This window comes from Crocuta crocuta, unplaced genomic scaffold, assembly GCF_008692635.1.
Source record: "Crocuta crocuta isolate KB4526 unplaced genomic scaffold, BGI_CrCroc_1.0 scaffold29, whole genome shotgun sequence".
NCBI classification, from domain to species: domain Eukaryota; kingdom Metazoa; phylum Chordata; class Mammalia; order Carnivora; family Hyaenidae; genus Crocuta; species Crocuta crocuta.
In genome coordinates this window covers 4296780-4308849 of record NW_027533280.1, presented here as the reverse complement: position 1 = coordinate 4308849, position 12070 = coordinate 4296780, and the positions used below count along the sequence as shown (strand labels likewise).

The 12070-nt window shown below is 52.3% G+C and overlaps 1 protein-coding gene across 4 annotated transcripts in view; it reads right to left on the bottom strand.

The window, feature by feature from the left end:
* The window catches only part of CAMKK2 (calcium/calmodulin dependent protein kinase kinase 2), a 46547-nt gene that overhangs the window by 4562 nt on the left and 29915 nt on the right, over window positions 1-12070 (bottom strand). Inside the window, exons 10-16 of one of the 4 annotated variants that reach the window (XM_077748004.1) lie at window positions 11371-11570; window positions 10561-10614; window positions 8406-8479; window positions 8223-8310; window positions 6948-7076; window positions 2024-2124; window positions 1475-1517 (exon numbers count right to left, since the gene is read on the bottom strand). In XM_077748004.1, the coding sequence (XP_077604130.1) occupies window positions 1475-1517; window positions 2024-2124; window positions 6948-7076; window positions 8223-8310; window positions 8406-8479; window positions 10561-10614; window positions 11371-11570 (689 nt within the window). The remainder of the gene's footprint in view (window positions 1-1474; window positions 1518-2023; window positions 2125-6947; window positions 7077-8222; window positions 8311-8405; window positions 8480-10560; window positions 10615-11370; window positions 11571-12070) is intronic. The other 3 variants (XM_077748005.1, XM_077748006.1, XM_077748007.1) reach the window with 3 other exon arrangements.

Sequence of the window (12070 nt, the reverse complement as noted above, 5' to 3'; positions counted from 1 at the left end):
CGCCCAGTAGTCTTCCATTCTCTGTCACCCCGGGAAGCTCAAAGAGTAGGCAGGTCTGCCCTGTCATCTGGCAGCAGAGAACTGGGGACCAAGCTGGCAGGGAGGAGGCAGTCTCAGGCTGCCAACAACCAGCTGACTGCTAAGTGCCACCTCCCCTGACCATAAACAGTCTGCTACAGGCCTATATAAGCCCTTGACTCCTGTGACACGGGTGGCCAGTCATTCCATCTCCCAAGTCAAACACAAACAGCTGCTGCTTGGATGTGAATGGTTATAGCAGGATTTACTCTGAGAGCCAACATGGAAACAATGTCCACCACCTAATGAATGGATGAATAAAATGCGGTCTGTGCATACAATGGAATAGTATTTGACCATAAAATGGAATGAAGTACTGACACCTGCTGAACCTTGAAAAATGATGCTGAGTGAGAGAAGCCAGACACAAAAGGTCACATATTGTACGATTCCATTGATGTGAAATGTCTAGAATAGGCAACTCCATAAAAACGAGAGTATTTAGCGTTGGCTGGGAATGGAGAGCTGATGGTGATAGCTAAGGGTGCAGTGTTTCTTCCGGGGCTCATGAAAATGCTCTCAAATTGATTGTAGTGTTGGTTGTACAACCCTGTGAATATATTAAAAACTACTGAATCATACACTCTAAATGGGTGAAATGTGTACTATGTGAATTATGCCTCTATAAAGCTGCTCTTAAAACACAGAAATGGCTTTCCAGTTATTGCCTGGAGCTCCCAGTGGAGGAGGAGCTAGTGAGTAGAGCTCAAGGGAAAGAACACTGGAATTTCTATCTGCCACAGGCACTAACTAGCAGGATAAGAGGCAGCAGGGCTGCTGAGTGTGTAGCAACTCAGCTCACAGGAACAAAAATTCTCATTCTCCCTCTGCCCTGGGAGGTGGGGTAATGCTGACAAGGCCATGTGTTTAGAAGACAGATGGCCAAAGGGACAAGGTTCGGATCCACCCAGGGGACAGAGGACTCTCACACTGATTTGCGGCAGGCTGGAAGAGGGATTATTTCCTAGGTCCTAAGCCATCAGAGAATAAAGGGGAGATGCTGGAGAGCCCCAGAGCACAGCATGCCTGACCTATGCTCTGACCACATGGACCCAGAGCAGGGGCAGCCACGGGACCCTGCGACACAGCTTCAATGCCGTTGACGTGCACTGAGCATATGTGGGTACCAGACTGGGTCATGAGACCTGGGTGAATTCACAGGCATTCCGGGTGGACGCCATGCACCCGCAGCCCAGCCCACATGCACGACCCGCCATCGGGTCCAAGCCCCTGGATGACCCCTGTTTTGACCCTAGGTCCCAAGGCACAAGGTGAGCCTGGGCACAGCAGCCCAAGCTGGAAGGAGCCTCCGCCTGGGTGAGGGTGCCCCGTGCTCTGCAGCTGCCCCCGCCCCCAGGCTCCGGCAGAGGCTACAGCACAGGCAGGCAGGCATTACCTTGGGCTCGGACAGGGGCTCACACTCCCTGGATGGTTTTTTGCTGGAATGGCCAGAGGGGAGGGAAAAGGGAAGTGAGAAGGGACATGGGATCTAGGAGATGCCTGTCCCCCACCCCAGAGACTCTCAGACCGCAAGCACCAGCTTCACAGAGTTGCTGCCGGGGGGATATTGAGCAGGGCATCTCTGCTGTGACCCACAGGGTCACATGAGAGACAGCCCTTGCTCATCCACCACATGGCTGATAATCCCACCATCAAGCACACATGCTTCTGGGCCACAAAAATGCTTTCTGATTGTCGAGAGGTCCCCCAGTTAAACAGCAAGTCTCCCTGAGAAAGGTAAAACTCCAGTGTGGGTGAGCAACCAGCAAGAGGAGGTGGGCCGAGCCTGGGGTGGGGCAAATCCAAACCCAGCAGCTTCTCTGGCTTCCCCAGTGTGCCTGGAAGGTCTGGTCTGAGCAGCTCCAGGGATGGGCCCAGGCAGAGGAGGCCGGGCAGCGCTGCCCTCCAGCCCCCCCACCCCACAGGGAGGCAGGTGGATACTCACACGAGCAGGTTTCCAGGCGCTGACAATGAGCGCTCCTCCCGCCGGCTGCCCTCAAATGGGTTCCCAAAGGAGCGTTTCCGTATCATGGTCTTCACCAGGATCTGAAGGAGAGAAGAGGAAGCTGGGCCACCTGGGAGACACTCCAGGCAACATCCTCCCTTGTGCCACCCCACAAGCGCTATCCCCCTCTTCTTTCTCTCCCAGCGCCCAGCAGCTCCCAGGGCTGTGGCTGGTGGCTGGCCTTTGAAACACCCTGGGCGGCATCCCTCCCACCCAGGACACAAAAGCCAAAGCCGTCACCAAATCTGACTAGTCCTCACCCAAAACCATTCATGGCTCCCTGGCTGTCAATAAGGTCCGAACTCCTTGGTGTGATATTCTCCTGTCTTAATCTCGTCTTGGTCTACCTGAGCCCCAGGGAGACCCTGTGCTCCAGAGGAGCTGGCCTGCACTGTCCCTCCTCCTCCCGGTGTCCCTGCATCTGCCACCATTTGTCTCACCTGAGCCACTGCTGCACGTGCCCTCCTGGCCCATCAACCTGTCTCGTCTTCCAATCTGGGCCTTTATTTTCAGTGAAAGCTGTCTATGACCACCCTGACAAGAAACCCAACTATTGTTTTCCAGGTCAAATTAACAGGGGCTGCACTTTTATTTTAATTGAAATATAATTCACACCGTAGGAAATTCACCATTTTAAAGTGTACAGTTCAAGGGGCGCCTGGGAGGCTCAGGTGGTTAAGTCTCCGACTTAGGTTCAGGTCATGATCTCAAGGTTCATGGGTTCGAGTCCCACTTTCGGCTCTGAGCTGATGGCTTAGAGCCTTAAGCCTGCTTCAGATTCTGTGTCTCCCTCTCTCTGCCCCTCCCTCACTTGTATTCTCTCTCTAAAATAAATAAATAAACATTAAAAAAATAATAAAGTTGGGGCGCCTGGGTGGCTCAGTCGGTTAAGCGTCCAATATCGGCTCAGGTCATAATCTCACAGTTCGTGAGTTTGAGGCCCACATAAGGCTCTGTGATGACAGCTCAGAGCCTTGGCCTGCTTAGGATTGTCTCCCTTGCTCTCTGCCTCTCCCCTGCTCGCACTGTCTCTCTCTCTAAGATAAATAAACATTAACAAAAATTACAGTTCAATGGTTTCTAGTATATTCACATCACCACTAACTTCAGAACATCTCTTTCACCCCTCAAAACCAGAACCCACACCTCATTTCCCCTCCCCCAGGCGCTAGCAACCACGGATCTGAGTTCTGTCTCTGTGGACTGGTCTGTTCTGGACATCTCATACAAATGCAACCACACAGTGCGTCTGGCTTACCACACTGCGCATCATGCTTTCAAGGTTCACCCCGTTGTGGCTTGTACCAGTGCTTCATCCCTTGTCACTGCCAAAGAACATTCTTTGTGGCCTTGTGGGCTGTTTCCACCTTTTGGCTATCGTGAATAATGCTGCTATGAACATCTGACCACATGTTTTTGTGTGTGAACACATTTTCCACACAAAATGCTTTCATTTCTCTTGGGTACAGAAGCAGGAGTGGAATTCTTGGATCATGTTATGACCAAGTTTGCATTCTGAGGAATTGCCAGGCTGGTTTCTACGATGGTCACACCATCGTACGTTCCCACTGGCATCACACAAGAATATCGGTTTCTCAGGGCGCTGCCTTTTAGTGGAGGATGGGAAACACCTGACTAGGTCTAAGTTGCTGAGGAAGCAACCCAGGGCACCAGATGGTGTGGTGTGAGGGCGACGGAGCTGAGTGGTACCAAAGGTCCATCCGTGTCTGAGAGGCGCTGAGGGCAGGCTTGTTCACTGGCAGCAGTGGGAATTTGCTTGAGTGCACCCTTGCCCACTCTAACACAGACTGGGTCCCCTGCCTGGTTGGCAAACACCTGCCTGAGAAGAGAAACCCTTGGGAAAAGGTACCGTCCCTCGTCACATCCCGTGGCCGTGGCTCAGCTCCCCTCCTCTGCCTCCCAGTCTTCCACTTCACCCCTACTGATCTGTCCCATCCTTTCCAAAACCCAGATCAGATTCCCTCACTCCCTGACTTAAAATCTTTCACCCATGCAACTTTGGAACTTATACTGTTGCTGGCCAGAGAGCCAAGGAAGTTTCTGGAGCAAGGGAGCAAATTAGTCACTTTTGGTGATGCTTTTGGCTGCTGGGTCCTGTGAAGGAATTTTCGAGGAAAAGACTTCAGCCCCCTGAAAGGCTCTAAACCCCACCCCCTCAAGCAGAACGTGGTTTCTCTTCACGCTATTTTATGTGCTGTACTGTTTTTGTGTATGTGCTAAGAAGAAATCTATTAAAAAAAAACAAAAAACAAAAAAACACTGATTTACCAAGAGGTGGAAACACCCAGCAACTGAAAAATGGATAAACAAAATGTGGCCTATCCATACTACGGCATATTCGTCAGCCTTGGGAAAGAATGGCGTGTACAAGCCGCATGGACCTCAAAAACACGATGCTGAGAGAAAGAAGCCAGACACGGAAGACCACATCCTGTGAGATTCCACTGATATGAAATGCTCACGGAAGGCATATCCAGAGAGACAAAAAACCAACTGAGGGTCACCAGGGGCCCGGAGGAGGGGGAGAACAGCGTGACTGTTAACCGGTTCTTTGGTGGGGGGAATGAAAATATTTCAGAACCACAGAGGTAGTGCCCAAGACTGTAAGTGTAATAAATGCTACTTTACTGTTCACTTTAAAATGGCTAATTTTATGTTACGTGAATTCTATACTGTTAAAAAAGAAAAGGAAAACATGACTTAGAAAATGAAGGCCGTGCCCCACGGCAAGACGCTCGCGGTCCCTCCCTTGGGGCTGTGTTCTGTGGCTGCTGGAACATACCAGCCCCTTCCTTCAGTGCCTCTGCAGGGTTGGTCCCCTGGCAAGACCACACAGCCCGCCCCTCCCTGTGGCCTTGTCAGAGCAGCCAACCTGCCCAGCCCTCAGGACCCAGCAGAAGGGGCTCCTCCTCTGCGGGGCTTCCGCTCTGGCTTCTGCGCACTGGCCTGTCACGTGACAGGCACAGAGGGCGAGTGTGTCCACTCATCTTTCTTACGAGGCCAGAAACCCCATGCGGGGCAGTGCTGTGCTCTGTTCATCTCTGTAACCCTGTGTCTGGAACACACCGGGTGCCAGGAGGGGACCTGGACCTCCCCACACCAGCCCCGCCCTCGGAGAGCCACAGTGGCCCCCACTCCCTCCCTGGCGCCTACAGTCCATTTTCCAAGTGGGATCTTTCCGAGGCCAACTCAGATAGTCCTACTCCTCTGACTCAAATCCTGCAGATGCTCCCCACACCCCGTGGGACTAAGATTTAAATCTTGGCCGTGGCTTCAGGTCTTGCGTGGGCTGGCCGCACCGCCTGCTCAGACTCATGTCACTGTCCCCCCACCTTCCTTGCCCTGCTTCAGTGGCCCTGGCTTTCTAAAGCTTCTTGCGGGCCTAGTTTCCTCCCACCAGAGGATCACCGTATCTGCCAGGAACACCCTTGGCCCAAAACCTCCTTGGCCCAGTTAACACTCTGCCATCTTCTCAGTGCACACCTGCTCCTTCCAGGAGGCCTTTTCCAACCCGTCACACTGGCCACATCCCCCTCTTAGGCCTAAACATGCTCCCTTACAGGTACACCTTGTAGTCCGCCTGTGCCAGTATACACTTATATGCTGGCTGTTTGCCCAGCATCTGCCTCTCCAGGACGGCAGATGCACCATGTTGGCTCTACTCATCACTGTAACCCCTGCTCCCAGACCCCTAGGGTCAGACACTTTCTCCCAAGAACATCTCGAGCCTAGAACAGAAATAACCCGTGGTGGGCACCTGGATCCGACGCCAGCTGCCTCCCCCTCTGTGGGCACAGGACATGGGTGGATGAGAAAGAGTGAGTGTGGGTGAGTTTCAACAGTGAAGATCATGCAGAGGCCCCCAGTCCGGGAGGAGGAAGATGTGAATGGATGCCCCACCCCAGTGGCTCAGGTTTTGGAAGAAGGAGAGAGAGAGTGTGGGGGGAAGCAGGAGGGAGAAGTGCAAAGCTGGGAGAGAAGGAGCCAGCCTTTGGGCTCCTACAGGGGCAGTTACTTGAGGCCAGACACTGTGTCTTCGTAGAAAGTCTCAGCAGGCCCCACCCCGATCCCAGGGCCCTGCCTGCCTGCTGGGGCCGGCGTTGGCCAGACACACCCCAGGGCTTTTCAAGGTGGCCATACTGGGGTGGATTCTGCCCCTGGGACTGCACCCCGACCCAAGGCCCTTGAGGATCCCGGTCTCCCTCCTGGAGCCAGACGCCCCCCTGGGCAAGAGATTGGCAAGTGGGCAATTCCCAGAGTCTCTGAGGTTAAACCTGAGGACTCCACATTCTGGCTCGTTTTTCCTGGGACAGGACCCAAATGTAATAAGGCCATAATAGGGGCCCAGTAGCTCCTGAGCATGTGAGTAGGAAGCCCCTGCCCCTCGCCCTGGTAGCTGCCCAAGCAGCAGATGTGAGATGAGCTAAGCCGTCCACTCTGCAGCCTGAAGAGCCGGCCAGATGGGAATCCCACCTCAGGAGACCTCAGCTCTAACTCCCAACCCTGGCACCTGCGCTGGGCCTCCTCCTGCTCCACCTGACATGCTCTGAAAGCGGGAGCGGGAAGGAGCAGGAGGACCTGTGGAGAGGAGAACCCCTCTGCACGGTAACACAGGACCTGTCGGGAGACAGAACTAAAGCTACAAGATGCAAGAGCCTCCTGGCCTGATGTGTGTGTGACCACGGCCAGGAGGCTGGTGGCTGTGGGTGAGGGACAGACCCGGCCATCCCCGGACTCGCAGGCCCCATATCTGCTCCTGAGATGCCCGCCTGTGTCCCGGCCCGTCCTTGCCGGCCCGCCTCAGGCTGTCCCTGTGCTGGGTCAGTGGTTCGTCCCGCCTTACCACGGTCGCCAGGCTGGGAATGTGTTTGACCGAATTCTCGACCTCCTCTTCGGTCACCTCGACCAGCGTGCAGTTCTCGTCCTCCGATGGCAACGGCTCCGCCCCGTGCCTCGTGACCCAGGGGTGCAGCTTCAACGAATGACAGGAGGGGTGAGGGGCAGGCGGCCGGCTCCCAGAGGCCGGAGAGCAAAACCAAGGCCCTGCCAGTGAGCGGAGCCACAGAGGGAGTGCGGGAGGGCAGAGGTGGTGGCCTGAGGTCAGGCATGCAAGAGAGCCAGGCAGAGGGTGGGGGGTGAGTGAGATGTGAGGAAATGTGGAAAAGACACAGAGACAGAATGGGAAGGAGCCACCAGGCCGGGATGTGAGCCAGACCACATTCTCCAGCTGGCCCAGGTCTCAGCGGAAGTGACCAGATTTGGCATCTGCCTTGCATGGTGCCCAAGGAGCACCCATCACCCCTCAGCAACTCTCCCTGCTGCCCAGAAGGCTCTGTTCAGAGCAGGCAGATCCTCCCCATTTCACAGAAGGGGAAAGACAGGCTTGGGGAGGCAGAGTGAGGCCACTCAGAAGGACATGGTCAGGAGAAGACCCAGGCAGGGGGTCTTTCCCATTGCACTACCGAACCCTGGGGTCCAAGACCTTATCTGTAACCATCTGGCCTCCCTCTCCTCAAACCCTAGCTAGCTAGATGCCTAGGAGTTCCTGAAGAAAACCTCTAGATTTCTTAAAGAGTCAGATGTGTGCATGTGGCATTAGCCAGGGTGTAGGGGGTGCACAGGGGTCTCTCCTAACAGTGCTTTCTGCAAAAGGGTGGAATTCAGCAGGTCCTGGAGGTGGTGTCAGATTGCTCACTAATTTCCTCCCACCCTCACTGAGATTCCTCAAAGGGATGGACAGGGTCAAAGAAAGGGCCCAGGACTTCGGCAGCCGGGGTGTGGAGCACACAAGTCCCAGTCTGGTCGGGCCCAGCGAGGGTGGATGCCATCAGCCCAAGCCAATCGGAGTGAACACTGGCTGCCCACTGGCAGCAGACCCCAATTCCACAATCACAGTGAACGTGAGTCCAAGCCCTCCTCCCCACTCCCCACTACCACCAGCACCTAGCAGCCCAGACACCGAGGGCATAGGAGGGCAGCGGTGCCAAGGAGGGTACAGCACTGTGGATGGAGGGGCGTGGGGCCCGGCCACGGCAGGGTTGAGCCAAACAATTCCAAGCAGAGGACATAGGCCAGACCCCTGGTGGACATCCCACAGCACAGCAGTGGCCCCAGGTACCTTGATTTCCGGCACCACAATCCTTGATTCTGGGTTCTTGTCCAACATGCGGGTTATCAGGTCCTTCAAGTCCTCAGCTATGTCAGGCCTGGGGGTGGAAGACACATCAAGGGTGGGAAACATACACAGGACCACCAAGGACTTGGTGAGGAAGGGGACTTGGGACAGACAGGCAATACTCACTGATCTGGAAATTCCAGGGCCTGACTCTTGATTTTACTGTGTAAACACATAATCCGCTCGTCCATGAACGGGCACTACAAAGAGAGGTCAGGGACAGAGTAGTCATCACTGGCTGGCACATCTGTCCTACAAGGGTTGCCCTGTGCTGGCATCACTTCACATGGGTTACAGTAGAGAAATAAATGCCCCTACAGTAGCCCAGTCTTTTGGGGAAGCACTTCCCATGCCCCCAAGTTCTAGAAGAACCAGGAATGCCCTTCCAGAGGGCCAGAGCCCTTCCCAATCACACTGTGACTTTCCTCTGTAGCTGTGCTTTACTTTACCTACTCATACAGAAGCAAATACTCCTCTCCACCCACCTGCCAGGGAAACAATAATAATACTAAGAACAATACATAAGATGGAGCAGCAACAGCAGTGATTTGTGCGGGCTTAACCTGAGTCATGTCCCTGTACGGAGATTCCTCAGAACCAATAGTTCATTCCCTGTTACTCTGCTTGGAATGTTCTTCCCATCAACATCTACATGGCTTGTTTTCTCCCATCATTCAGGTGTTTGATCAAAGCTCAGCTTCTCAGGGAGACCTTCCTGAGCCCCTCTCTAGAGCAGACTATCCCCCCTCAATGCCATGGGATTTCTCATCAGAGCACCTATGCCTGACATGATAATACATTTGTATTTGTTTATTGTTTAATTCTTGCACTGGGAACATCAGCTCCACGAGGGCAGGGGTTTTCATCTGTCTTGCTTCCTGCTTATTCTCCAGTGTCCAGGAATATCCCTGGTGCAAAGCAGGGTTTTGATAAATACCTGTTGAGTTAATGAATGCTTGAATTATTTCTGGTGATCCTCTCAGAGCCTTAAGAAACAATAAATATTCTTCTCATTTTACAGAAGAGAAGAACAGAAGCTCACAGAGGTGACATGTCCTAAGCGCTGCAAAGCTAGGACTTAGTCTAGACTGGGCTGGCTCTGAAGCCCGTTCACAAACCACCTCACAAGTGACAATCAATGCTCTCACTCAGTGGAGGACCTGACCCAGGAGGAGCTCAGGTATCGTGCTGGAAAAAGCAGCCTTCATGTGGGGTGCTCAGAAGGCTGGAAAAGGTCACAGAATGGAACCTGGTCCACTCCTGTCCAAGGAACTATTTCACGAAGAGCAGTTACTTTGAGATCAGAGTTTGGAATGCACAGGGGGTATCACAGAATTCATCATTAACCACTTAAGATCTGTGCATTTCATTATATGTTCATTCTACTCCAAAAGGGGAAAAAAAAGAACCACAAAAAAATTGTGAGCTCTGGCTAATGACTGCATTCTGAAGCATCTGGAGGAAGTGTAGAGATCTTAGTAAGATCTTACTCTGGAATGTGTAAAAAAATAAATAAATAAGACAGGTTGAAGATGGACAGACATGTGATAAAGCAAGCAGGGTGAACTGTTTATGGTAGCACGCAGGTGTGGCTGTGTGGGTGTTTACCTCACAGTTATTTCAACTTTGCTATATGATTGAAAATTTTCTGATCAAACATTGGTGGGGAGGACATTATAAACCAGGAGGCCGGTCTCTGAAGCTTTCCTCAATTAAAGCACAAGTTTGTGGACAGGAAAAGTCCATGCTTTGATTGCTCACATAATTAATCTGAACTTCAGAGTTAAAAACTGAAATTCCTAAATATCAATGGTATAAAACAACAACAAAGAAACAAGACAGCATTCCCTAAATCAATAATGCCAAATGGATTTTGACTTCCATTCCAAATCTATCCATCCAAACAACAGCTTCTGGGAACACTCTGCTGAGAAGCACATCAGAGCAGTACTCGGCTCGGAAGAACGAGGGTGGAACAGTGTGTCTCTGGTTTAGGAGGGGGGAGAGAGGCAGCACATTTGCAGTTCTTGCCTTAACTTCATCAACTATTTACCACCTCTGAAGCCTCAGCCATTCCCTCTGTTTTAACAGATCATTTTTTCATAGATATGCCTATCATATACAGGCATGTACATTTGGAAAGCCATCCTTACCATATTCAGGTCTAACCGTGGAAAAGAAATGATATCACTTAAAGAATAAGCAGTCTCCCTGCAAGGGTAACTATTAACCAGGGGGCCGCCCAGCAACACTCAGGACATAGGACACCCCACCCCGTTACCTGGCCAAACACAAAGCAGTACAGCGTCACACCCATGGCCCAGACATCCAAAGCCTATAAGAAAAAGAAAGCTTCATGTAAGGGAACAAGGGGCAGTGAGGGCTATCTAATGCTTCTGCCCCACCAAGAATCAAAGCTTCTTTTGGGGCGCCTGGGTGGCTTAGTCGGTTAAGCGTCCGACTTTCGCTTGGGTCATGATCTCGCGGTTCGTGGGTTCGAGTCCCGCGTCGGGCTCTGTATTGACTGCCAGCTCAGAGCCTGGAGCCTGTTTCAGAGTCTGTATCTCCCTCTCTCTCTGACCCTCCCCTGCTCACGCTGTCTCTCTCTCAGAAATAAATAAAACATTTAANTAAGAGCCTCATTTTCCCCAGCCATAGTGACTGGCTTAAGGATAGGCACAGGACCCAGGCCTGGCCAATAAGAACACCACTTCTCCCGGCCACAGTGATTGGTTCAAAGATGGGTACATGACCCAGGATGAGCCAATCAGAGCCAACCCTAAGATTTTTGCTAGGGCTCTTCCCAAAGAAGAATGCTTTTTCTTCTGAGGTTGGTAAAGGGATAGAAAAGTAGCCTGGAGCTACAGGTGACCCACCCACCTGGGCAGGAAATCAGTTCAAGAAAATNAAAAAAGAAAAAGAAAATAGCTGAGAGCGGGAGAGATGGATTCCTGACTGAATCCCTGTATCTAGCCAAGCCGGAAGCCACTCTTCAACTACATGATCCAATTGATTCAGTTTAAGCCAGTGTGAGTTGGATTTTTGCCATTTAAATGACAGAATGCAGCCTATTAGGCAGGTCCACACCTACCTTCCCAGAGAAGATCTTCCGGGTCTCTGAGAGCGACTCAGGTGCCATGAAGGCGGGGGTCCCCACAGTGTTAGAGAGGAGCGCGTCACTGCCCTTGAACTCGTTGCTCACGCCAAAGTCGGCAATCTTAATGTGGCCATCTTCTCCCACCAGCAGGTTGGAAGGCTTGATGTCCCGGTGGATGATCTTCTGGTAGTGTACTGGGGATCGGGTGGATGCCAGAGGGGAGAGGAGGCAGGAGCACCATGTGAGGAGCTGTACGTGGCCCACAGAACCCAGAAACACAGACATGGACCCCTCTGCTCTCTCGCAGCCCCAGGCCGTTCCCAGCCTTCCCCTTCCAAATCTGCTGGATACCCACGGCTTTAAAAGGAAGAAAAGAGTGTCCTTAAGGAAATCCTCCTGTCTTCAGAAATAAGTAGTGAAACACTGACTGCCAATAATAATTAGTAACTGCCTGCTAGTCTAAGTTATGGGTGACGACGGTGCATGGAGAGTTTTTGCTAAGTCTGGCTAGCTTCCAGCTAGAAGTCTCAAGACTTGTGACAGTCAAACATATTTTTACTTTCACCACACCAACAATGACTGGAACAGATCCAGTGGAAGTGTGGACCACAAAGTAGGATCAGGGACTTACTTAACTTGTTCCTGCCTGGATAACGACCCCATGGGAGAGAACAATCTTCGATCTGGAAGACCC